Here is a 21,520-nt window from a genome sequence, read left to right as displayed (position 1 = left end):
GCGCGGCGATTGGCCGCTCCGCATGCCAATCATCCCGGCAGCACCGCCCTCCCCACGGAGAGCGCATGCGCGGTGCGGGAGGGCCGGCGGAGGTGAGCAGGGGCCGAGCGGGGCTGAGGGGTCGGGCCTGGTTCGGGCCCGTGGGGTTTTTTACCTTATCAATTTAAGTCCTGGTTTCAAAAAGATTCTGTAAGTGGGTAGAGCTGATGAAACCCCTTAAATAAAGGCTTGTTGAGAACTAGCCAGAAGCGCTGCTCATTTTTCTGCATGTATTCTTCATTTTAAAATGTCACTAACTTCTGTAGCAGCTGCCAATAAAGTTTTCATTTAATTATTTTTTTATTTCAAGAGTTATGTTCAAATTTTCTGTTTATTGCCAAGTGGCACTTTTTCACACACTGAAATATTTTCTTCTGAGTCAAATAAAGTATTTCTAGCATAACAGCATGTACTGTTTGAATTGTTTACCTAATACTGGAGACTGACACTTGACAGGAGTAGGAGCTGACATTCCTCATTATCCATGAGGGAAATGCACACTTCAGGCATACCTTTGTGCCTTTGTTGATAATATTGTAAATTCCTTGACCTGGGAAAAATCAGGTTCACAGTGAGACTGGAGGTCTCACAGGTCAGACTGGAGGACTGAAATAATCTCTTTTCCCTCTGTTGTTTTGGTTTTTTCTTTTTATATGTTTAGTATTTTCCAAGTGTTGGTAGGAATATTCCTTTATTTGGTGTATTCCAGATCCCTTTCAAAATATTTTAAGAAACATAATTACATTGAGAACCAAAATTCTATTCAGCATGATAAATATTTCAAGGCAAATGAAACCAGATCAGATAACCATGAAAATAAATCTGAATATTGAAATACTGCTCAATATGTGCAGCTAGAATAGCTCATCTTAAACAAGAATTCTCATAGTAAACTGTTCTTTCCTATTCCATTCCAGGTTTGGTAGCAGAGAAGCCTTGTCCTGGTTTCTGTATGAATGTTCCAGGTTTATTTCACTTTGCATTCTCACTGAGAGGGGTGCAAGCACCAGCATGGGCAGTTCTGAGGAAGCAGCAGCTCTCCCTGCCCAGCCTGCCCTTGCTTCAGGCAGCAAGGAAAAGGAACTCTCTGAATCTCCTTGAACTAAGTGAGGCAGAATTAGAAGAACAGTTTGTAAGAGGTGATGGCCCAGGAGGTCAGGCCACAAACAAGACAAACAACTGTGTTGTCCTGAAGCATATTCCATCTGGGATTGTGGTGAAGGTAATTGGGTTTTGTTTTATTGGGTCACAATAAAGGACTTCCAAGTCTCCTTTCAGAATGAAGCATAATCACAGTGCAGGTGGCATGAAGTTTATATTTTTATATATATTTATATTTTATATTTATATTGTAAAGGGTCTCAGCAAGAAGCAGTCTTGGCTGTCAGCAGATAAATAAACTTGAGGTCAGAGCTCCTTTTCCTGGCTTTGCCACCCAGTTACAGTTTTGTTGTCTCCAATTAAATTAATCTTCATTGTAGCTGTCACATTCCTGTCCCTCATGTGAGTTAGAATCTCTTCCTTAGCAAGTTGATCACTCTGCAGATTCTTTTTAAGCATTTCTCTTACCTACTTCTTGTGGATTAATACCTTGAAATTAATCTTTGCTTCCTGTCACAAGGGGAAGACACAGTTAAGTTAAACTCAAGCAGCTTTCCTGGGTAAGATGGGAAGCAATAAAGATTAATGCAAAAGCCAGTCTGATGAGTTACAGTAGCAAATAATTATTAAAATATATCATCTGGATTTAAAAGTTGCAGCTGTTGTTGGCGGGAGGATGCTCTTGCCTTGGGGAGGAGGGGATTTTCTTTAATGGTAGGAATGGATAGACTGAAAGGGAAAGCTGAAGAATAAACAGGTAAAATTTCAGTAAAAATGTTCTTTGTATTTCTTCAGTGTCATCAGACAAGGTCAGTGGAGAAGAACAGAAAGATTGCCAGAGAAATCCTGCAGGAAAAAGTTGACCTTTTCTACAAAGGAGAAGACAGTGATGTTTTTAAAGAGAAGAAAACATCGGAAAAGCAAAAGCAGGAGAAAAAAAGAAGAGCAAAGGAAAACCTAGAAAGGAAAAAACTTTTTAAAGAGATGCAACAATTGGATAAGGAATGAAGATGTGAAATATTGCCTTGCCCTGGCAGGGTAAGAGAATTGTTTGTCATTAGACCCAAAGAGTTTTCCAGCTAACAAATGATGCAGGGCTTGATAAGCACAGCTGAAACCTCAGTGCTGACCTGCTGTTCCTGCAAAGCTGAGCAGATAAAAGCAGTCAGGTACTCCTGCTTCTCCCTGCCATCATCTCATTAATCACATCCAGCAATCAGTTTTTCTGCCAGGTCCAGCAGATAAAGGAATCCTTGTTAAAGAGGAGCCATGAGCTTTCCACCATTGTTAGCACAGACCAAAAGAAATCAATAGATTTCCTCCTGTGCAGATGACACCTTGGGCTGCTTCCTGGGAGCTCCAGCACATGAGAACAGCACTGAAAGGTTCTCACTTCCCACCCTTACCCAGGCAGTGCCTTCAGACATAAATCCCTCAAAAACTGGGACCAGGTTTGGGTGCTGGTTGTGGTGCTGTGAACTGAGCTGCTGCTGGAAGAGACACCAGTCACTGCTTCAGAGCTGAACAAGCTCTGTCCTGCTCAGCTCTGGGTAAAATTTACCCAGCAGCTTTCCAGACCTTACCTGGAGTGGTGCTGAGCACTGGGGCACAGGGAGGGCCTTCCTGCAGGTCAGGGGTGGTCACTCATGGCCCTCCAGTTCAGGGTAAAACTGAGTCATTACAGATAAAAAATTACCTGTGTTGGAAGCTGCCTCCCAAGGCAGCAGAGTCCAGTCCATCCAAGCTGTGAATTAATTAATTAGAGTTGTTTGTTATGTTTATGCTGTGCTGCAGTTCAGCTTGGCCATGTTGGTGCCTTCACTCATTTTGACAGTTTCCCATTTTACAGGAACAAATGCAGCTGTGTTTCCTTTGTCACCATTCCTCTGAAGTACATTTTTCCTGGTTTTATCCTGTTAACAATTCCAGCAGCTTAACCACAACTTACTTATCTTTCATTTTTGGACAGCACCCTCACCAGATGCCACCACGTTTTGGCCTTCAACAAAGCCCCAAAGCCAGAGTGTGGATTTTGAAGGAACTTCACCTCCTTGTCCCAGAGACAGCTGTGCCCTGTGCCATGCATGGAGTGCTCCAGCAATCTGCAACCCCTTCCTTGTCCTTTCCTAAACTCCTGCATGAAGGTTAAATTTTCATCTGTTGACAGCCCTTACTCCTGGAGTATGAATGTGATTAAAGTGACTGTACATAGTTTTAATACAAACTGTTAATGAAAATAAGCTTTATTACGTCAAGTAATAAATACATACAAAGATGCAAATAACAGTTTTAGTAATTTATCCAGAATGTTCATTTTTCTTTTCTTTTTTTTTTTTTTTTTTTTTGCAAACTTTAAACTGAAATCTCCAGCCTTAATGTAGAAATTAGCTTTCCAGGACCGTGTTATTATTTAATAGGTTTCCCTATTTTCCATATAGCTCATGCACTTTAAGTGGACTTCAAAGCACTAACAGTCATGCAAATGTTTATGCAAAATGAACAAAAAAAGGAAAAATAAGAGAAGGGGAAAGTTATTTCTAAGCAGGGTCTATGCTGTATGACAAATTGTGACTTAGCAGACTACTAGGTACAGCATGCTATTCTGCATTTATTAAAAAAAATCCTTAGAGCTTATGTCAAACTTTGAAAGATTGACGTTTTGGGGATAAGTGAACATAGTCAAAGGAAAAACAAAAAACAGAATGAGGCTGTGGCTGGATAAGAAGAGAACTGAAATATAGCCTGGGAGAGAAAGAGCATTCCTCTGCATGCACTTCAGTTTCCATGTTTTAGAAACATTTTAGGGAGTTTTAATGTCTTTAGAAAATGCAAACCCTCAGTAAGGTGAAAAATCCTTGGGGTTTTTTTTTTTTCCCCATTCTTAACTGTACATTTTTGCAAGGGCAAAACAAGAACAGTAAAACATTCAAAATAAAGGAGTTTGTGTGAATGTTTCAGGAGTCAAAAAGAAGAAGTGTTACTCTTTCTTCATGGGGAGAAGGAGAGCCTTGCCCTGAAGCTGGGCTAGGACCTCGCGTTCCGCTCCGTCTCGGCCAGGCACTCCCGCACCAATCCCCTGGCATGGATAATGCCTGCAAGAGAGTTGCTGGTTGGAATCATCTCATCAAAAGTGGTTTAAATCATCCCATTCAGGCCACACTTGCAGTGGCAGTGCACAGAAAGGTTTATGTGTTTCTGTCCCCACTTGCCAAGGCTACCACAGCAGGCCCCAGCAGAGGGGACAGCCCTGGCTCCCCAAAGTGCCACTGAACAAATCTGCCTTCCCAAACTTGCATTGTAAAGTGGAAAGGGACTAAACCAGGGATCAGAACACAGTCAGATTTGTAAGTCTGCAGTGGCAGGTAGGTCTTAATGTGCAGTGTGGGCCTCCTTAAAATTAAAGATTTAAGGGGGAAAAAAAATCTTACCTACAGTAAGTTATTTTGCCAGTGGAGTGAAACAAATTACAAAGTTACTTGGGGAGTCATTTTAGCAAGCTCTTAATGCCTTAGGATGGTTCTCTGGGAGAATGCATCAAAATCTAAGCCATCATAATACTGTTAAAGACAAGTTGTGTCTCTCATGTAAAAATAAGATTTTTTTTTTATGGTGTGTGCAGAAAGTTACCCCCTAACACTGGCTCAGCTCCCAGTGTAAATCATCACATGCTGCTCTCATCTGATGGACATAATGTGGAATTTTCCTCTACAAGTCCTGTTGCCTTGAGTTCCAGCAGTCTGGACTCTGGTTCATAATCCTGGAACTAAATGTGGATTCATGCTCACAGAGCTGCTGGAAGAACAGAGCTTGAGAGAGGTGTGAAAATGAGAGGTGGACAGATTTTCCTACAACAAAGATTTTTATTTTGCTGACTAGGCAAGACAGAAGGTGATTTCTCTGCTCATGCTCCTTAGCCAGGCAGAGGAAGGGCAGTAAGGCAACAGAAGGGGGTTAATCTCTAGAGATAAAGGTTTCTGTTTCTAGAAGGCTCCTAGCCCAGATCACAGCAGCTGCTGCTGACCTGGGAGGACCTGGTGAGTGCAAGGCTTGGCACAGGGTTGAACTGCCACGGAGGGGGAAAGCTGCAGCTGTGGGATGCAGAAACACGAACTCAGAGCAGTGTGTTAGACCTGGATCTGGTGGCAGCATGCCCAGTTCATGCAGCAGAACTACTCTGAATAATGTAGAACACTGGGAATGGGGCCAGTTTTAGAGGTCAGTAGTGCTCAGGAGCAGGCAGAGCTGGGGACAGGGACTTTATTCAGGGATAACTCCATGGCCATGGAGGCAGCAGTCACATGTTACCCTCAATCATTCTGCTCTCACACTTGCACATGCTCCTTCAGCCAGCAGGCTCCCAAAATGGAAAGAGAGGTATCTTTGTGACCAAAAGATGGCAGCAAAAAGTATTTATTCAGGATTTTGTGCAACACTGGCGAGTCACAGTGGCAGCATTGTATCTTAAACCTACCTTGTTGCAAGAGGCAGCAAAGCAACTTTTTCCTTACTGAACTAAACCATCCAGCCCAGAGAACATCTGCATCTCTCTCAGTCTCTCTCAAGCTGTGCCCATTAGCCTGTTGCCATTCATGATCTATTAATACTGACTCAGGCAATGCAATAAAGAGAGACTCCAGCAACATTGATTTTAGCTGGGCCAGATTCCACTTACCACTCATCAGCAGACTTTATTGCATCCTTTCCCAGAACAGCTACTAGTCATTTTATTGCATGTCATGGCAGATATATTGCTCTTCCATAATGGCTGAGCCTTAAATAAAGCTTTGTAGTCTGGGGTAAGTGTAAGGGGGATTTGCAAGGTGCTGAACTTAGTCTGTTACAATAACATTCCCATTGAATGCATGAGCCAATCTCATCACAAGGACCACGGGAAGGGAGGAAAAGTGAGCATGTCAAGCTAGAGAAGGAGAGAACGGCCAGTACAACTGCTGTCTGTGCCCTTCAGGGTCATTTCAGGAGCTGGAGCAGAGGAATGTCCCATGTCTGCTCCTTCAGAAATGTCCCTGCACGTCCCTGCAGAGGACAATGCCGGGCTGATGTCAGCGGTGGGACATGCAGGGGTTTCTTTTACACTCCAAGGAAAGGGCTTTATTACCCCTTTTAGCTGACAAAGCAAAGCTGGAGACATTCATCAGCCAGCCCTAAAAGCTGCTCTGTCCCTTTCTAGTGGACTTTTAATGACATGCACTTGACAGGAGGTAACAGAGCCTAAGCAGCCCCACTCTCCTCTGCACAGAGCTCTGCTCATGTTTGACATCTCAGCCCGAACAGCCTCCCCTAACACCTTTTTGGGGTTTTTTTAGCTCTTTTCTCCTCCATTCTCAGTGAGAACCACCACAGTGCTGTATTTCTTCAGGCAAAATGCACTTCAGTGAAGATTCCTGGACCAAGCAGATGGGAGATGTGTATGAGATGCAAACAATGCTTGGCTGTGGATTTTGGGAGTGGGGAGAAAAGGGAATTGAAAGAACAAGAAAATCACCAGGAGCCTGAAAAAATGTATCCATGAAAGGTTCTACAATATGAATTTTTTGAATTTGACTTTGAATTATTAACTGAAACTCCCTGTATGCATAAGACACTATTTGTCACTGTTTATCTATCAAAATCTGCTCAGACAGAGCATCCCAAGGTTTCAGTTGCTGGCTAATACTCCCACTTTCAGGAGGAGCTCAAGTTGTCTCTTTTCAAAGGAAACAGTTGTCATTAAGCTGTACACAAGTAGACAGTTCACAAGTGGATGGGAAATGATTATTTTTTAAAAGAAGTTCAAAAGTTACCTCTTTTTAGCCTCTCCATGGCACTTTTACTCCCAGCATATGTAGGTCTAATCTCTTTTCCTAATTCTTCTATGATAGCTAGAAGTTCTGCGTATTTGCTCTGTGGTACTTGACTGCTGCTGGTGCCCTGTAGTTGAAAGTAGATTAATCTCAGTCAAATACTGTAAAAACAAAACAATTGCAAGAAACAGCAAGTGGAAGTTTATGGAAGACCAGAAATAGCCCTGTAAATCACTTTTTAAAAGAACAAAATTTCAGGATTATTAAACAAACATTATTTTTTTTAATTGCTGCTACAGTTGGACACAATGCTGTGTGCCCTTCAAAAGTTCAAGGGATCAACTGAGGATGCAGCTGCAAGCCTTGGACTTTGGGTGAAGCAAAGTTAAAACAGTCCTGCAAAACCAGCAAACCTGGAACTGCTTACTTAACCCTGTTTCTGTGTTTTCAATGTTTCAGTGTGTATTTTGTGGAGAAATTCACCAGGTGGGGAGATTGAGAAGATAAAACTGAATAGAGATATTGAGCTTCTAACAAATAACTTTAAAATACATAAGTGCCCTTACAGAACATAATTCAAGACATTTCTCTGACTCAGACAGGACAGGACTAGCAGTTAATTAGGAACCAACCTCACTCAGCACTCAGCTTAGCCTAATTTGATCCCCAGACATGTGCAAGGAAGCAGTCTGCCATTTGGGTTTGATTTCAGACCTTGCAGGGAGGGAGGAGCACCTCAGATTACAGGCCACAATCCCTGCCACCATGCAAAGGCAGGGTCAGAGACCTGATGAAAGGAAAAGAAGCAGAGCTGTACCTGCATCCCTTGTGTGTAGCCTAGGGATGGGGGGCCATAGTCGTTTATGAGCTGTCTGTACTGTGCTGATGTTGCCATGCTTGTGGAGGGAGAGTGAACACCCCCAGCTGCAGAGAGAAAAGAGAGAAAAAAAACCAAAATTTTTATTACCTAAAGATTAATTAGTCTGTTACACTGGGACACATTTTAATCACTTCTTCCCAAAGCTGTGACCTCTCACCTTTGCCTGAGATCACTAATGACATTTCTGAGTGTCACTGCTAGGAAGAGAACGGCTGAATTAATGCTTCTCTCATGTTTGATGAACACTTGGAAATAGCACAGCCTGCAGCATTATCAGTGCAAATTGTTTGCCTAAAAGTGAAGCAGAGTGCAGCATGACAGGTTGTTCTGCCTAGACAAACTGCAAGTATTAAGGAGCCCTATTTTTGCATATATACATTCCACACAGATGAGTCTAATGTGCCAGGCTATTTTTACTTTTTCAGTGCAAGTTATCTGAAAGTAATTTTGCAACTCAAAGTGTCATCACATGGTCAAAGCAAGTTACCCTCAGTACTATTTTCAGCCAATGCCAAAACTATTCCTGGGGAACAGTCAGTTGTGGTACATCAGATCTGCTGCTCATTGTGTGACATGGGAGGCGAGGAGTGCTACCATTATTCCTCTTTGTGTGATATCAAACATTTTTAGCCAGTCAAATTGTGCTGTATAAGTAGATCAAAGGGAAAATAACATCACTTTGTGTTATGGTTACTTTTTCTAAAGTTATAAAAGGTTATATTCACATCTAATGAGTTTTGAGTCAGTTAGGAGCTGCAGAAACAGACTCTAATGTCATCACTGACAAACTGCTCCAGAAATGAGCAATCAAAACACTTTCTCCCCCTTGTCCCTCAATGGTAAGAATTCAGGTTTGAGAAACAACAGTTTGATTTTTTAAGAGGTTTAATTATACTGCCCACTTCACAAGTGTGCTAAAAACCAGCTGGTTATTCAGTTGGGATCAAGGGAGCACCACAGCACTGAACTTCTTCACTCTTGCAGCCCAAGTGCCCTTGCACCCATGGATGCTGCTGCCTTTGCCTGTAGGCACAGACACAGACTGCCTGCTGTCTGGAAATATCTCCCCCCTTACAAACTCCTTTGCTGAAAATTCCCAACTGCCTTTCAGATGAGGAACAGATCTCATTTACCAGCCTTCATTTAAATCTAAATTAAACTGATGCTAAAAGTCACTGGGGCTCAGAACTATGTAAATCTCTGGCTTTGTTCTAAAGTTGCAAATTACTTCATTCCTATTTTCCCCTCTCTACAAAAAGAAAGGGGCAGCAGTTACTCTGTAAAAAGCTCTGCTGAACATAATGGAACAGACTCTTGTCCTCAGATGGGAAGTCTCTTTCCACTTCTGAGTTATCACAGGATATCACTCATTACAAGAAGAGAGCATGGTCTTAATTCTTACTAGTTAACCAGATGTGAAATCCCAAAAAGGCAAACTGGACTGGTCACTAGGTCACAAAGTTTCTCTTTGTCTTTAACAAAGCTGCTAAATTCTGTGTCATTACAACCTGTAGTTTCATCACTGAGGTTTCACATGGAGCGAATTTCGCTTAAGCATAGTAACCCCCCCCAAAAAACAACACAGCCATAGAGTAGGGCACTGTAGGAACAGCACAGTTGTCAGCTACTCTCTCAATTAGTTCTTCACATTATCACCTCAAAATACATGCACAAGTGTAAGATCTCTCCATGTGAAACTCAGTACTTCAAGTCCAGATGACTGAATTTCAACAATTACCAAACATGACACAACAGCAAACCACATCTCTTTTCCAAGGACTTCAAAATGCTTCAAAAACATTAATGAGCCCCTTGTGCTGCAAGGTAAGAAGGTTTAATTACCTCAATTAAGCAGAGAAAGGCTTAAGTGATTTTTCCTCACTACAATAAAACAAAAGAGCCATCCTGCAAAGACTTGTCTCTGAACTGTTGTTGCAAGCAGTCACATCCAGGAGCTGGGAGCTCCAAACTGGATGTGGACAAGGCAGGGACTCCCAGGGCCACGCTCAAGAACACTGAGCAAAACTGAGCTGCAGCCCATGCAAAACTCAGAGCAACTTACTGATCCCATATGGGTCAATAAAAACATATTGGTTAAGGATATCAGGAGATGGTGGGCATTGGAACAGGGGTCACAGCACTAAGCCTGGTTTGGGAAATGTTTGGAAAATGCTCTCAGGAACATGCAGTGAGTCTCAGGGTGTCCTGGCTGATGGGTCCCTTCCATCTCAGCACATTCTGTGCTATCACAGCACACACAATTCAGAGACTGTTTCACATTCTGTCGATTTTAGCAGTGACACACACTCGGTCTGCAGGAGATAACACCGTGGGGTACATTAGATAGGACACACAAACTCTCCAACACAAACCACACAGTTGGGTGACCAAGAAAAGTTTCCCAGGTGTGGAAACAGCACGGGGGCTTGATCCCAGCTGTGGCTGGGTGACACCGAGGGACAAAGGGGAGCAGGGAGGGATGCACAGGAGGGATGCACACAGGGATGCACACACAGGAGGGATGCACAGGAGGGATGCACACAGGGATGCACACACAGGAGGGATGCACAGGAAGGATGCACACAGGGATGCACACACAGGAGGGATGCACAGGAAGGATGCACACAGAGGGACGCACACAGCAGGGATGACACAGGAGGGATGCACAGGAGGGATGCACAGGAGGGATGCACACAGGGATGCACACACAGGAGGGATGCACACAGGGATGCACACACAGAAGGGATGCTCAGAGCAGGGATGCACACACAGGAGGGATGCACACAGGAGGGATGCTCAGAGCAGGGATGCACACACAGGAGGGATGCACACACAGGGACGCACACGGCAGGGATGACACAGGAGGGATGCTCAGAGCAGCGATGCACACAGGGATGCACACAGGGATGCACACACAGGAGGGATGCACACAGGGATGCACACACAGGGATGCTCAGAGCAGGGATGCACACACAGGAGGGATGCACACAGGGATGCACACACAGGAGGGATGCTCAGAGCAGGGATGCACACACAACAGGGATGCACACAGGGATGCACACACAGGAGGGATGCACACAGGGATGCACACACAGGAGGGATGCTCAGAGCACGGATGCACACGGGAGCGCCGCGGCCGGGGCGCTGCAGAGCGCGCTGCAGACACTAGAGGCCATCTGAGAGCGCCGGGCCCTGCCAAGTGACAGAGCCTGGTAACCATGGTGAGTTTACCCGTTTCTTTGCAGTCTGCATCAAAAATGTAATAAGACATAATGCCATGCGCCGACCACTTTATCAGCAGCAGCAGCAGGCCCGGAGAACAAAGGAAAGGATTTGGCTTGGCCGCGGTACCAGCTTCCATGCATCCATGGCAGAAGTTGTGCCAGTCAAACTCGGCTGAAGGGGGGGGAAAAAGGAAAAATCCTTGGTTTCACCTCAATTTTAAATGATGCGATTGTGAAAATGAAATTAATTGGGGGGGTGGGAGGGGGGTGTTAGTATCTCACAGGGCAACAAGCTTTTTGACCTATCACTTTGCATGTTAATCTCAGGGAGAAGCCCTGGGTCTTGCATGACTATTACTCAATTAACCCAAAATTCATCAGCATGTCTGAGCAGTCTATGTATCTTGGATTTAAAAAAATTAAAAAAAAAAACCCACCAGATATTGCTATTATAGTTAGAAATTAGGCCAGGAAGTCTCACAGTCAATACCCGGTCAAAAATCGGTGTGATGATTAGGCATTCACTAGAGAGAAAAAGGAGGGGGGATCTAAATTGAGGCTTGCTCTCTCCAACGTTAAAATGACAATGGAGACAGTTAAGAACTGACAGAATGGAGAAGGGAGTGTGCTTGGTGCTGAATTTCAGTGGCACCCTGTATCACATCCCAAACTGTCTTAGTGCTTGCTGCTGTTTAAAACCTAAATTAATACACACACTTTCCTCCCCTCACTTTCCCAATTAAATGTACACAAAACCTTGTAGATCCCCACTTATTCTAGAGCAAACAATGTCTTTTATTTCTGTATTGCAGCAGAAGACTGTCACAAGCATTTTTCCCCACAAAAAATATAGTGATTTTCTTGTTAATTAATATTAATCTTTATTAATTATAGGGGGTACAGCAAACAGAAATGAGATTTTGGTATCAAAATCTCTTCCTTCCAGCAGTCTCTCTCAGCCCAAATTAACACCCTGAGAGACAAAGGATCTCAAATCAATCTTTGTTTGCCTAAACTCCTGCTGACCAGGAACCTTCTCATTAATTCCTGACAGGTTTGTAGGGATCCCTTCAGCTCCAAGCCTGAGCAATGATGACCAATTCGCTGCTTCAAGTTTTAATTCTTAATTCTATTACTGCTGCTTGCTGGAAAAATAACAGGGAAGGCAGCTTGCTGAGCACCCTGAAAGAAGCAGCAGGAGCAGGAACACTTGGGTACACTCACCTGATCCACTCTGGCAGATGCCAAAGCATCCACACAGCTCTGCTACCCCCCTGCTCCACAGGCAGCAAAGAAAAACCAGGAACAGCCACACAACTCACTGAGTTACTCGTGTAGGACTGACTTGGACAAGCCAAGGGCCAAACCCACTTCATGTGTGCTTCCCAAACCCACTTCATGTGTGCTTCCCAAACCCATGGATGTGTGCTTCCCAAACCCACTTCATGTGTGCTTCCCAAACCCACTTCATGTGTGCTTCCCAAACCCATGGATGTTTGCTTCCCAAACCCACTTCATGTTTGCTTCCCAAACCCACTTCATGTGTGTTTCTATTCTGCCCTGTACTTTGTAAGGTGCTATAAAACCACATTTTCCAGACTCTTTCCACACATGAACACAGGAGCATGTAGAGGAGATACCTGCAGCCTGGACTTTATCCAAGGTACGTGGTGCAGTCAGTGGAATCTCAACAGTTCTCCCTCTGTTTCACAAACCCTCAAGCTGAGGCTGTTTGAAACATCAGGGCTGTTGCCATTTCAGTGGCTCGTGGTCACCACAACCCCAGAGCCCAGTGCTGGAGGTTGCTGCCTCTGCCACACCCTGCAGGACCTCTCCTCATGGAGTCCTGACCATATGGGCGACCAGACAACAAGGCTGGTACTGAGAGGATACAAATTCTTCTGTCCTAAACTTTGCAAGAAAACACATGAGAAATGCTCCTGAAGCTGCTTTGCCAACACTCACCGTGAGGCATCCTGGAGCACCAGGGGAGAGGTAACAGCTTCACCCAGCACAGCTATTTCTGCAGTGCTGAACACAGCTGCAGTGTTTTGGCTGACTACAGGAATATTTTATTCCTTAGCCCTCTATACTCTTTGGTTTGAGTTCAACAAGAGCTCCTTGCCATCCATGGGACACCACATGCATGTCTACACAAGTGGATCCGTGCACAGCCAAGCCACACACTGAATTCTGACAGCAGCTGCCAACCCAGAGCTCAAACAGAGCCCCCACTCCCCCCAACCTTCCCATAATTTTTAAAATCTAAAATAATGGACCCTGTTCTCATTTGCACAAACCATTCCTTATAGCACTAGCTGTAAAAATTATATTTTCACCCACTATTTCTCCCTTGAACAGCCCTTGTGGAAGGAACAGACCTTTCTTTGAATAAAACTATTTCCTTTTAAAAAAACGCAGTGCGCAGACACATAAATATGTTCTCAAGAAGTAGGACATTCTTTATCCTAACAGCCAGAGGCCTTGCTCTTTTGATCTGTCACACTCTGGGCCTTTCCTCTGCTACTCTTGTGCTATTTAATCTTTCCATGTGGATAACGGTCATGGTTTATGTCTCCTCTTCCTGCCCTCCTGTCTCTTTCTTTATCAGAAAAACTAAAGCCAGTCCCTCGACTCCCCACCATTCTTTTTTTCTTGCTTAAGCTGTTCCTACACCAGCAAGTTATTTGGCACCACAAGGAACAGATCAAGAGATTAAAGCATTTGGTATGTGTACACCACATGTAGTTGGCCTAAGGGGGTATGATTTAAGGTTAGATTTGAGTCTGATCCCCCACACTAGAAGGGCATGGTTCAAAGCTGTGCCATCCTTGGTTTGGATCCCTGTGTTCCCCTTGCAAAGGATGGAGCACCCGTGTGGCACAACTGGAGCAAAGCTTCTGGGCCACTTTTATCCAGCAGCAATCCAGTTAGCCTGAACCCAAACACTCTGCAGCAAACCAAGGTGCTGGGTGGGGACCACGGAGATTGGCTGACTGTGAAAACCACACTGAAAACTGCTCTCAACAAAACACTCAGGGAGGCAAAGCCAAAAGTGCCCATCTTCTAAATGCCCAGACAAGTCCACTTGAAAACTGCTAATTCTGAAACATGTTTAGAGAGCTTCTTTTTGCATCATGCTTAACTTCACACAGACTTCAAGAGATCAGGGATCCAGCAGATTTCAGTCTGAATTGGAGAGGGCAGCATATTTCCTAGAAATTATCCCCCCTGCTAAGGCACTAACACTTTGCTCTCTGTTCTGCCTACAAAGAGTATTCTTTCCAGTACTCCCACTCCAAAAACAACCTCTCAATATGGTCAACAATATCAAACAGAAGCTGTCTCTGTAAAGGGCGACAAGCAAGCCATGTGCTCCAGCAAGTCTGCAGTGCAGTGCTGAGAACAGAAGGGCCGGCCTCGTGTGCTGGTATCCTTTCTCAGGACTGAATGGAACTGGTCTCTCCAGCTGCCAGCTACAGCCCCGGACAGGGAAATGCTTTTCATTTCACCTCCCAGTGAGAATTTGCACTTTTCACAAGAAACTTGTGGTTGCTGCAAGGTTTGGCAGGTGCACTGAGAGCCCCTTTGGTCCTCAGCTCCAGCGGCACTTGTTGTACAGGCCACGACTTGTTCATGTGGAGCCAAGACACAGCCCCTTCCCTTGTCACTGTCAGCTGCAATTGGTGTTTCCAGACCCTACAGATGACAGCTTTTAAGCTTTTTTACACGAACGGGACTTTGTCGCAAAACCTGACATTTCTGCAGGAATGAGAATGAAAGTAAAGGAAAATCCCAAGCTGTTTCTGCTAGCTTCTGTATCTTGAAACACATTTTCTCTGACCTGTGCTTAGTCTAAACAAAATATGAATGCTGGTGAATATCCACTGAGCCAGAAAACACATGAAAACATGGTGAAAAACAAACTACAGACCTATTCACAGCTGGTGTAAGTGTCAAGTTCAGCTTAAGTCAATGGAGATGCTCTACTTCACCTCAGCTCAGCAGCTGGTCCCTTACAGAGAAATAGTCAAACAATATGAAACACAAGACAGATGAGGAGGAAACAGCACTTCCCAGGAAACAGTAGGATAAGCAAGAGAAGACAAACAAATCAAAACACGGTTGTTAGAAAAGGTAACAGAGGATCCCCTGGGACACTGCAGGGTCAGGTGAGGGTGGGCAGGTAGAGCCACTGCAGGTCCCCGGTAGAGCTCATTTACAGCCCAGGCAGGAGATTAAATGGGGCTGCCCAAGCACAGGCAGCTTGGAATTGAAAGCTTGGGGTACTACATGCAGGAACCCAATTCCCTGAGCACAGGCCCTCCAGGAAGGTGACTTCAGAAAAAATTCGGATAAAACACCGCAAGCCTGACTGCAGCCATCCTGGGCCAAGCGTCAGCACTGACCTGGGCAATGGGGAAGAGGAGCAGGCACTGAATTCTGCTGTGACAACACACTCTCCTTCCCTCAGCCTGGTGTAAGGCAGAGGAGTCAGCACCCAGATGCTTCCAGCATCCTGAGTCACTTGTGGAGCAGCTGCATTTTCCTCACCCACAGTCATCCCCAGATCTGCCGACAACCCACAGAGGTTTCCTCCCCGTATTTCCTCCCCCACATCCAGCTCCTCTCCCTCTGGACTTCAGTCCAGGACTGGATTCCCAAAGCATGCTCCCATGCAAGAACAGAGCCCAGGCACCCACCAACCACAACTGCTTCATCTGACTGATGTGCAGTTTAAGAATAATTTTGCAGAGTGGCTACTCTGAGCCTCAACTTGAGAGGAGTTTGCTCTGCAGCAAGGACGCGGCTCCGAGAGCTGAGTCGACTCTGCCTTCCCAAATACTCCTGCACCAGAAGCCCTGCACTGCAGGGAAGCAGCATTACCTCCCAGAGGAAAATCCCTGTGAGATCCACAGCTGCCCAGAGCCCTCCGTCGGCCGAGACCAAAATATTCAGCATTCATATAGAGAGGTTTCTGCAGGGCTGATTTCAGGCCAAAAGGGACAGATTTCCTGTTTTCCTCTCCTCTGCAGGACGGTGGGGGGGTGGGGGGTCCTTCACCCCAGTTTTGGAAGCAAACCCAGGATTTATCCTCCTGGCTGGGGGGCATTTAATTTAGGCACAATAGAGAAGCAATCTCATCCAAATCAGAATTAAGCTCCAGAAAGGAGGGGGCCATTTGCAGTCGTATCACTCTGAATGCGATATGTGCAACTGCAAGGACTGCTTTGTCTAAGTCCCTTGGCCTTAGGCCACGGTGCTGGCAATACCACTAGCTAGAGGAAGAGCTGGTGCGTGAGGATAATGGCAGAAGACAGGGAGGGAAGAGAGAGCCCATTTTGGATTCAGAGGAGGACGTTCTTTCATTGAAAAGATTCTGGGGGTGTTGAGGATGATCCGAACTCAGAAGAGAGGACAACTTAGACAAGAATAGTTCCAGCATGACAGCAAACTGCTGCTAACTTGCCGATACAAGAGGAAAAGGAGGGTGGGAGAGAAGGGGAAGATAAAACTGCATGAAAGAATCCAAAGCCCGGATCGCAGCCGGAGCGTTGGAAAGCGCAGACACGGCAGCGAGAGGGCTGGAGACAGAAACTTCACCGCCCGGCTCGCATTGTGCGCGGCATGTCTGAGCCGGGATTTTGCGGTCCCTGCTCGCAGAGCAGCCAGACTCGGATCCCCTCCACTGCATGACCTAATCCCCACCCCTCACCCACCATCGCAAAATACCACCTTTGTTTTCCCTGCAATTTTACGGCTGTTCCGGAGAGCAAGGCACAGGTTCTCGTGGGAGCCGGTAGGAGAACGGTTTCCCTTTGCTGGGCTTTGTTTTGTTTATTTTTTTTTTTTTATTTTCTTTTTTCCCCTCCGGTGACACTTCTGCTTTTTGTCACAAACCCTCGGCACATCCCCTGCTCCCTGACCCTTCCGCAGAGCAGCACTCGAGCCCCACGGTGCTCCCCACACACGAGCCCGGCTCCCCGAGCCTTTGCACCCCCGCAGCCCCACCGAGCTCAGCCCCATGCAGGATCGCGGTGGCACCGCCACCTCGGCTCATCCACCAGCTGGTGACGAGTCCTTGCAGTAAAATATGATTGCTGCTCTCCTGGTAGCTAGAGCAGGGATGCATCCCGGAGATCCCTTTCGCTCCTCAGCTTCCCAGGATCACAACCGCTAACGGTGCTGTAAAAATCACCCAGGCACATTTCACTCCCTCCTAAACTCAACTCCCAAACTTTTTCTCAGGGAAAAAATAAAAAATCAGCCTGATTTGTGGCTGTCTGATGCCAGTCCTGCAGCCTGGGCTGCGGGGATGGGAGACGAATACGAATTTTTTTAAGTCAGAACCAACTTCTCCATTTTGGTGCTGTTTAATTGGAGCCGACGAGCACAGATTAGCGAGATCCCTTCCAAATATCCCACAGCGAAGCAATTGCTGCTGCGGCTTTGTTCAGGCTGCACCGATTCACACACGGAGACCCGATGTACGGCAGCACCGCAGCACCGGCAAAAACCCGCCGGCTGATGCCCTCGGAAATCGGGGAGAGAAAAACGGGGGAACGTAGTTTTAAAAAGAACGAAAAAAGAAAAAAAGGCAAAAAGTTAACGCTGGCAAGGAAACTTTTTAAAGAGGAAAGTTGGGAGGACTCCTGTACAAATCCAAGGATGAGGAGTGATTTTTAAACAGGAGTTTTTTAAGAAATAGTGCAATCCCTGTGCGCCCCCCCATCCCCAAAAAGTCTCCGGCGAGCGGAGCGGCTCCTCCGCTCGGGATGCGGCGGAGACTTCGACGGGGCAGCGCTGACCGAGGGTGGCCCCGAGGCGCCGGCGGTGCCTCGTTCGGCGGAGCTCCGGGCTCCGGGGCTCCCCTCCGGCCCGCGGAGCGCGGCCCGGGGCGGCCCCGCCGCCGGAGGAGGCGTGAGGCGAGGCGAGGCGCGGGGAGAGCGGCCGCACTTGCGGCGTCCCGCCAGCAGCGGTCCTCGCTGAGGCGCCGCCGGAATATTCCTGATCCAGATCAATCAGCCGCCCCGGGGAGCCGAGCATGGAGGAAACCCGGCGGCCGGAGCCCCGGAGCGGCGGCGGCGGCGGCGCGGGGCCGGGCGGGCGCGGTGCCCGGCGCGGGGGCGGCGCGGAGCGGGGCTGGCGGCGCCGGCCGGCGGGCGGGCGGGCGCGGGTAATGGCGGCGCGGAGCCGCTGCCCCGCCATACCGGACTGGGCACAAACTCGAGTCCGGGGCTTCCCCCAGGTGCCGGTGCGGCACCCGCCGCTCGCCTCCCAAACTTGCCACCCAGTTGCCGCCGCGGACTTACCCGGGTTGAGGGGAGTCCCGGGGATGTGGGCGTTCAAGTTGGGCTTGTAAGACATTCCCAGAGACATGGCCAGCGGGAGGAGGAGAAGCGTCCTGAAATTCAGCGAAGCGTCTCCGTGTCTCCCAGACACTTTGGGTTGTTTACAGCAGTAGCAGCACCGGCAAATATGGCCGTCAGTTATATTGACACCCACAATGCAATATATCATCCATACATCATGAGGAGACGCGGATCCAAAAACTTTGGGGGAGAGCCGGCAGCCACCCGCCGCGGCCGCCCGGCGCCCCGCGCACGGCGGCGCGGAGGGCGGGGGCGCGGCGGGCGGGGGCGCGGCGGGGGTGCGCGGCCATCCCCTCACAGACAATGGAGCTCCCCTCAGGGACCGCCGGCAGGCAGCGGGGCGGGCAGGCAGCGGCGGCGGCGCGGAGCCCGGCGGTGGCGCGGGGGGGCGGGGGGGCCTGTTTTAATTAACTTCGGAAAGTTTTGGCACAAGTTGCGGCTCTGGCCGGGCCGTGCCCGCGGCGGGGAGGGCGGCGGCCCCTGCCAGCCCCGGCGGCCCTCAGGGAGGCCCGCGCGCCGCCGCCTTCCCGCCTCCCCCTCACCTCAGGCCGGGCGTTCACCCCGCGTTCACCCCCCCGCCAATCTCCGTGGAAAATACCTGTTGATAATTATAAAATAAAAGATTTTTTTTTTCTCACCCGCCCCCCTAGATGCCGCCAAGAAAAAAAAAAAAAAAGCCCTTTATTTCTTTTTTTATTTTTTTTTCCAAACCACTAGTTCTCTCCGCTTGAAGGTGGAAGGTTAATGTGGATTGCAGCTTCTGAGGGACTAAAAAAATATGGATCTCGTTGACAATTGGCACATTTTCTGCTTGCAAGCAGCAGTAAAACTTCCCCACCAAAATTTTTTTTTAAATCAGGTTAAATGATGAAGCTTTCCAGCATGCGTCTGCCATCAGAACTCATCCTTTTCACTGCAAGATATTCAGGTTTGCTCTTTCTGTTAATTAATATGAAATGCACTCGAAAATTGTTCCAGATTTATCCCAACAAAACTGCCTGGGATCTGGACAATCTCTCTTTAGGTGCACAGCCTGAGACCCCCCACATCTGACCCCCAGGTACATTTTACCAGCAGGCACCCTGAGATCTGATACTTTTATTGTATGTGCTACTTAATGTCCATCCATGGCCTCATACTGCTTCTAATGGCAGTGCCAGCCAACACGGCGAGCCCGATCCTGCTTCTTGGAGATCAGAGCACATTCCTGGTCAGTGGCACTGACCCAGGCCCAGAGTGGCCCGGCCTGCAGAGGGAAGCAGGTAACATCTCCATCACAGAGACACGGAGCAATCAGATGATTTCCTCTGCATAAAGGAGAATTAAGGAAGAATGGGAAAAGAGGAGCAGCCTTTGAGCCCCCAGCTCATGCCCTGCTGACTGTGCACTGCATGAAAGAAACATCTGAAAATTCTGACTGGTCCCAGATGAAACACCGTTGTATTATATTTCCACACCAAATACTTGACTCCAGCGATCCTGGTGATTTCCAGACTGGCACTGACTGTCCTTACAACTGATCCATGCTCTGGTCTGTTAGAGAGGGGTCCTGAGAGCCCCAGGCTCAGAATTACACGCTCAGGGACAGTAGTTTCACACTGGTGCTTGTGATTACAACTGTGTAATTCTTCTTAGAGCCCTGAAAGGCTGCACTGGTAAACACGGTGTGAGTGAGAACTCTGCAAACCCAAAGCTCCATTCCAGATTTGTAAATAACAGCCTTTCTGTTGAATCCTGGAAGGGCAGCGAAGTCCTGCACACCACTCTGGGATTTTCCATCCTGTGGTTGTTTGCAGTCACACCAAGTGAGAGCGGAATGGGAGCACTCCGAGCTTGCCGTGCTTTTCACAGCTTTGCACCAACTCCACAAAACTGCGCTCAGAGCAACACTGTGAAGGACAAGATCCCCTGTGTTTTGCCTGGGTTTTATAAAGACAGCTTCAAAATATCCAATATTGCAAGAGTGATGTGGAAAAAGTCCTGTGAAGTTTGTTCTTCCTTCAGCACAAGGCACTGCGAGCTTTGGAGCAAGGTGTGGGGGCCAGGTTTGTTGAGAAGCTCAGGCTTGTGGGGCAGCACCGTTTGTCCTGTGAGCAGGACCAGTGTCAGATCTGGTATCTGATGTTTGCTCTGCAGTGTTCTGGGCACAGGCAGCAGTGGTGGCACAGGACACAAGACCCGGGTAAAGGACAAACTTGCTGCTTGGCCTCAGACTCTATTTAAGATGACTTTACTCGATTTTTTGGTACTCACTGCAGGGTAGGAAGTACCTGCAAGTTTTTCCCATCTGCCATGTGCTCTGAGGGCTCTCTGCAGTTGTTCTGAGCCAGGTGTGGCCACAAGAACAAAACCACGATTGTGCTCAGGCCTGGGCTGGCTGCTCAGCAGGGTGACCACAGAGTGGAGCTCCCTCGGAGGGGCTGCTGCGGTTTCACCTTGTGTGATGTCCCGGGCTGGAGTTGTGCTCTGCACACCCAAACTGTGCCCGAGTGTGGCAGCTCCAGCAGCTCCCAGGCTGTGTGCACAAGCTGCAGTCCCTGCTCTGCAGCCTGATGGCTCGGCCGTGTTCACTGCCAGCAAAAGCAGCTCTTCATCACCAAGTGGCCAAGTCACAGAGCAGGAAATGCAGCAGAGCCATTTTATCACACAGGTGACATTTGCAAGCCTTCTGCACACTAAGATGTAACTTAAAAATAAAGGTGTGAACTGCTGTTTTCCAGCAAGGGAGGATGGACAGGAAGATGTGTCTGTCTCTTCAGTCACCACAAGAAGCACTGATGATGAATTTTCCATTTTCCAGGTACAGCTGCCTCTTCTGAGTTGTGTAATATCTGCAACACTCACTCTGTCCCCCTCCCCTTTCTTCTCTTGGTATTTTCTCTGTTCCCTCTCCTGGTTTGACTTCCTCACCTCTGCTCCTCCCAAACCACTGGGAATTCTGAGCAGCCAATGTTTCCACAGAGTTTGCCTGCAGCCCTTGCTTAGCCAGAGCTGTGACTGATTTGAGGGAGGTTTTCCCTTCCCAAAGCTCCGGGGTCGGTGCCATGGCCCTGGGCGAGGGTGTAAGGAATACAACATGCAAAGTGGGATGTTGGAAGGTGC

The 21,520-nt window shown here is 47.5% G+C and overlaps 2 protein-coding genes across 3 annotated transcripts; one reads left to right on the top strand and one right to left on the bottom strand.

The window, feature by feature from the left end:
* Positions 1 to 62: 62 nt before the first annotated feature.
* MTRFR (mitochondrial translation release factor in rescue) lies at positions 63 to 3,424 on the top strand. The gene is made up of 4 exons (XM_059485374.1): positions 63 to 92; positions 957 to 1,261; positions 1,936 to 2,178; positions 3,110 to 3,424. Exons 2-3 carry the CDS (start codon positions 992 to 994, stop codon positions 2,146 to 2,148), a joined length of 483 nt encoding a protein of 160 aa, XP_059341357.1. The 5' UTR covers positions 63 to 92; positions 957 to 991; the 3' UTR covers positions 2,149 to 2,178; positions 3,110 to 3,424.
* An 18-nt stretch (positions 3,425 to 3,442) lies between these two features.
* CDK2AP1 (cyclin dependent kinase 2 associated protein 1) lies at positions 3,443 to 18,657 on the bottom strand. 2 transcript variants are annotated; one of them, XM_059485373.1, is made up of 4 exons: positions 18,359 to 18,657; positions 7,759 to 7,865; positions 6,942 to 7,068; positions 3,443 to 4,232 (listed from the first exon to the last, which is right to left on the bottom strand). In XM_059485373.1, exons 1-4 carry the CDS (start codon positions 18,564 to 18,566, stop codon positions 4,165 to 4,167), a joined length of 510 nt encoding a protein of 169 aa, XP_059341356.1. In that variant the 5' UTR covers positions 18,567 to 18,657; the 3' UTR covers positions 3,443 to 4,164. The 2 variants fall into 2 exon arrangements, with proteins under 2 accessions (XP_059341356.1, XP_059341355.1); XM_059485372.1 differs by lacking the exon at positions 18,359 to 18,657 and adding an exon at positions 15,933 to 16,003.
* Between the last annotated feature and the right edge of the window lie 2,863 nt (positions 18,658 to 21,520).

This window comes from Ammospiza nelsoni, chromosome 18 (genome assembly GCF_027579445.1).
Source record: "Ammospiza nelsoni isolate bAmmNel1 chromosome 18, bAmmNel1.pri, whole genome shotgun sequence".
In the NCBI taxonomy this organism is placed as follows: domain Eukaryota; kingdom Metazoa; phylum Chordata; class Aves; order Passeriformes; family Passerellidae; genus Ammospiza; species Ammospiza nelsoni.
Note: the sequence above shows the minus strand (reverse complement) of the source record. Positions and strands in the feature narration are given on the sequence as shown.

Coding starts and splice junctions, on each gene's coding strand:
- CDK2AP1 (XM_059485373.1), bottom strand. CDS start 18,566: ATGATATATTGCATTGTGGGTGTCAATATAACTGACGGCCATATTTGC. Junction 7,069..7,758: donor GCTACACACAAGGGATGCAG/GTACAGCTCTGC, acceptor TTTCAACTACAG/GGCACCAGCAGCAGTCAAGT. Junction 4,233..6,941: donor CATGGAGAGGCTAAAAAGAG/GTAACTTTTGAA, acceptor ACTCTCTTGCAG/GCATTATCCATGCCAGGGGA.
- MTRFR (XM_059485374.1), top strand. CDS start 992: ATGAATGTTCCAGGTTTATTTCACTTTGCATTCTCACTGAGAGGGGTG. Junction 1,262..1,935: donor CATCTGGGATTGTGGTGAAG/GTAATTGGGTTT, acceptor GTATTTCTTCAG/TGTCATCAGACAAGGTCAGT.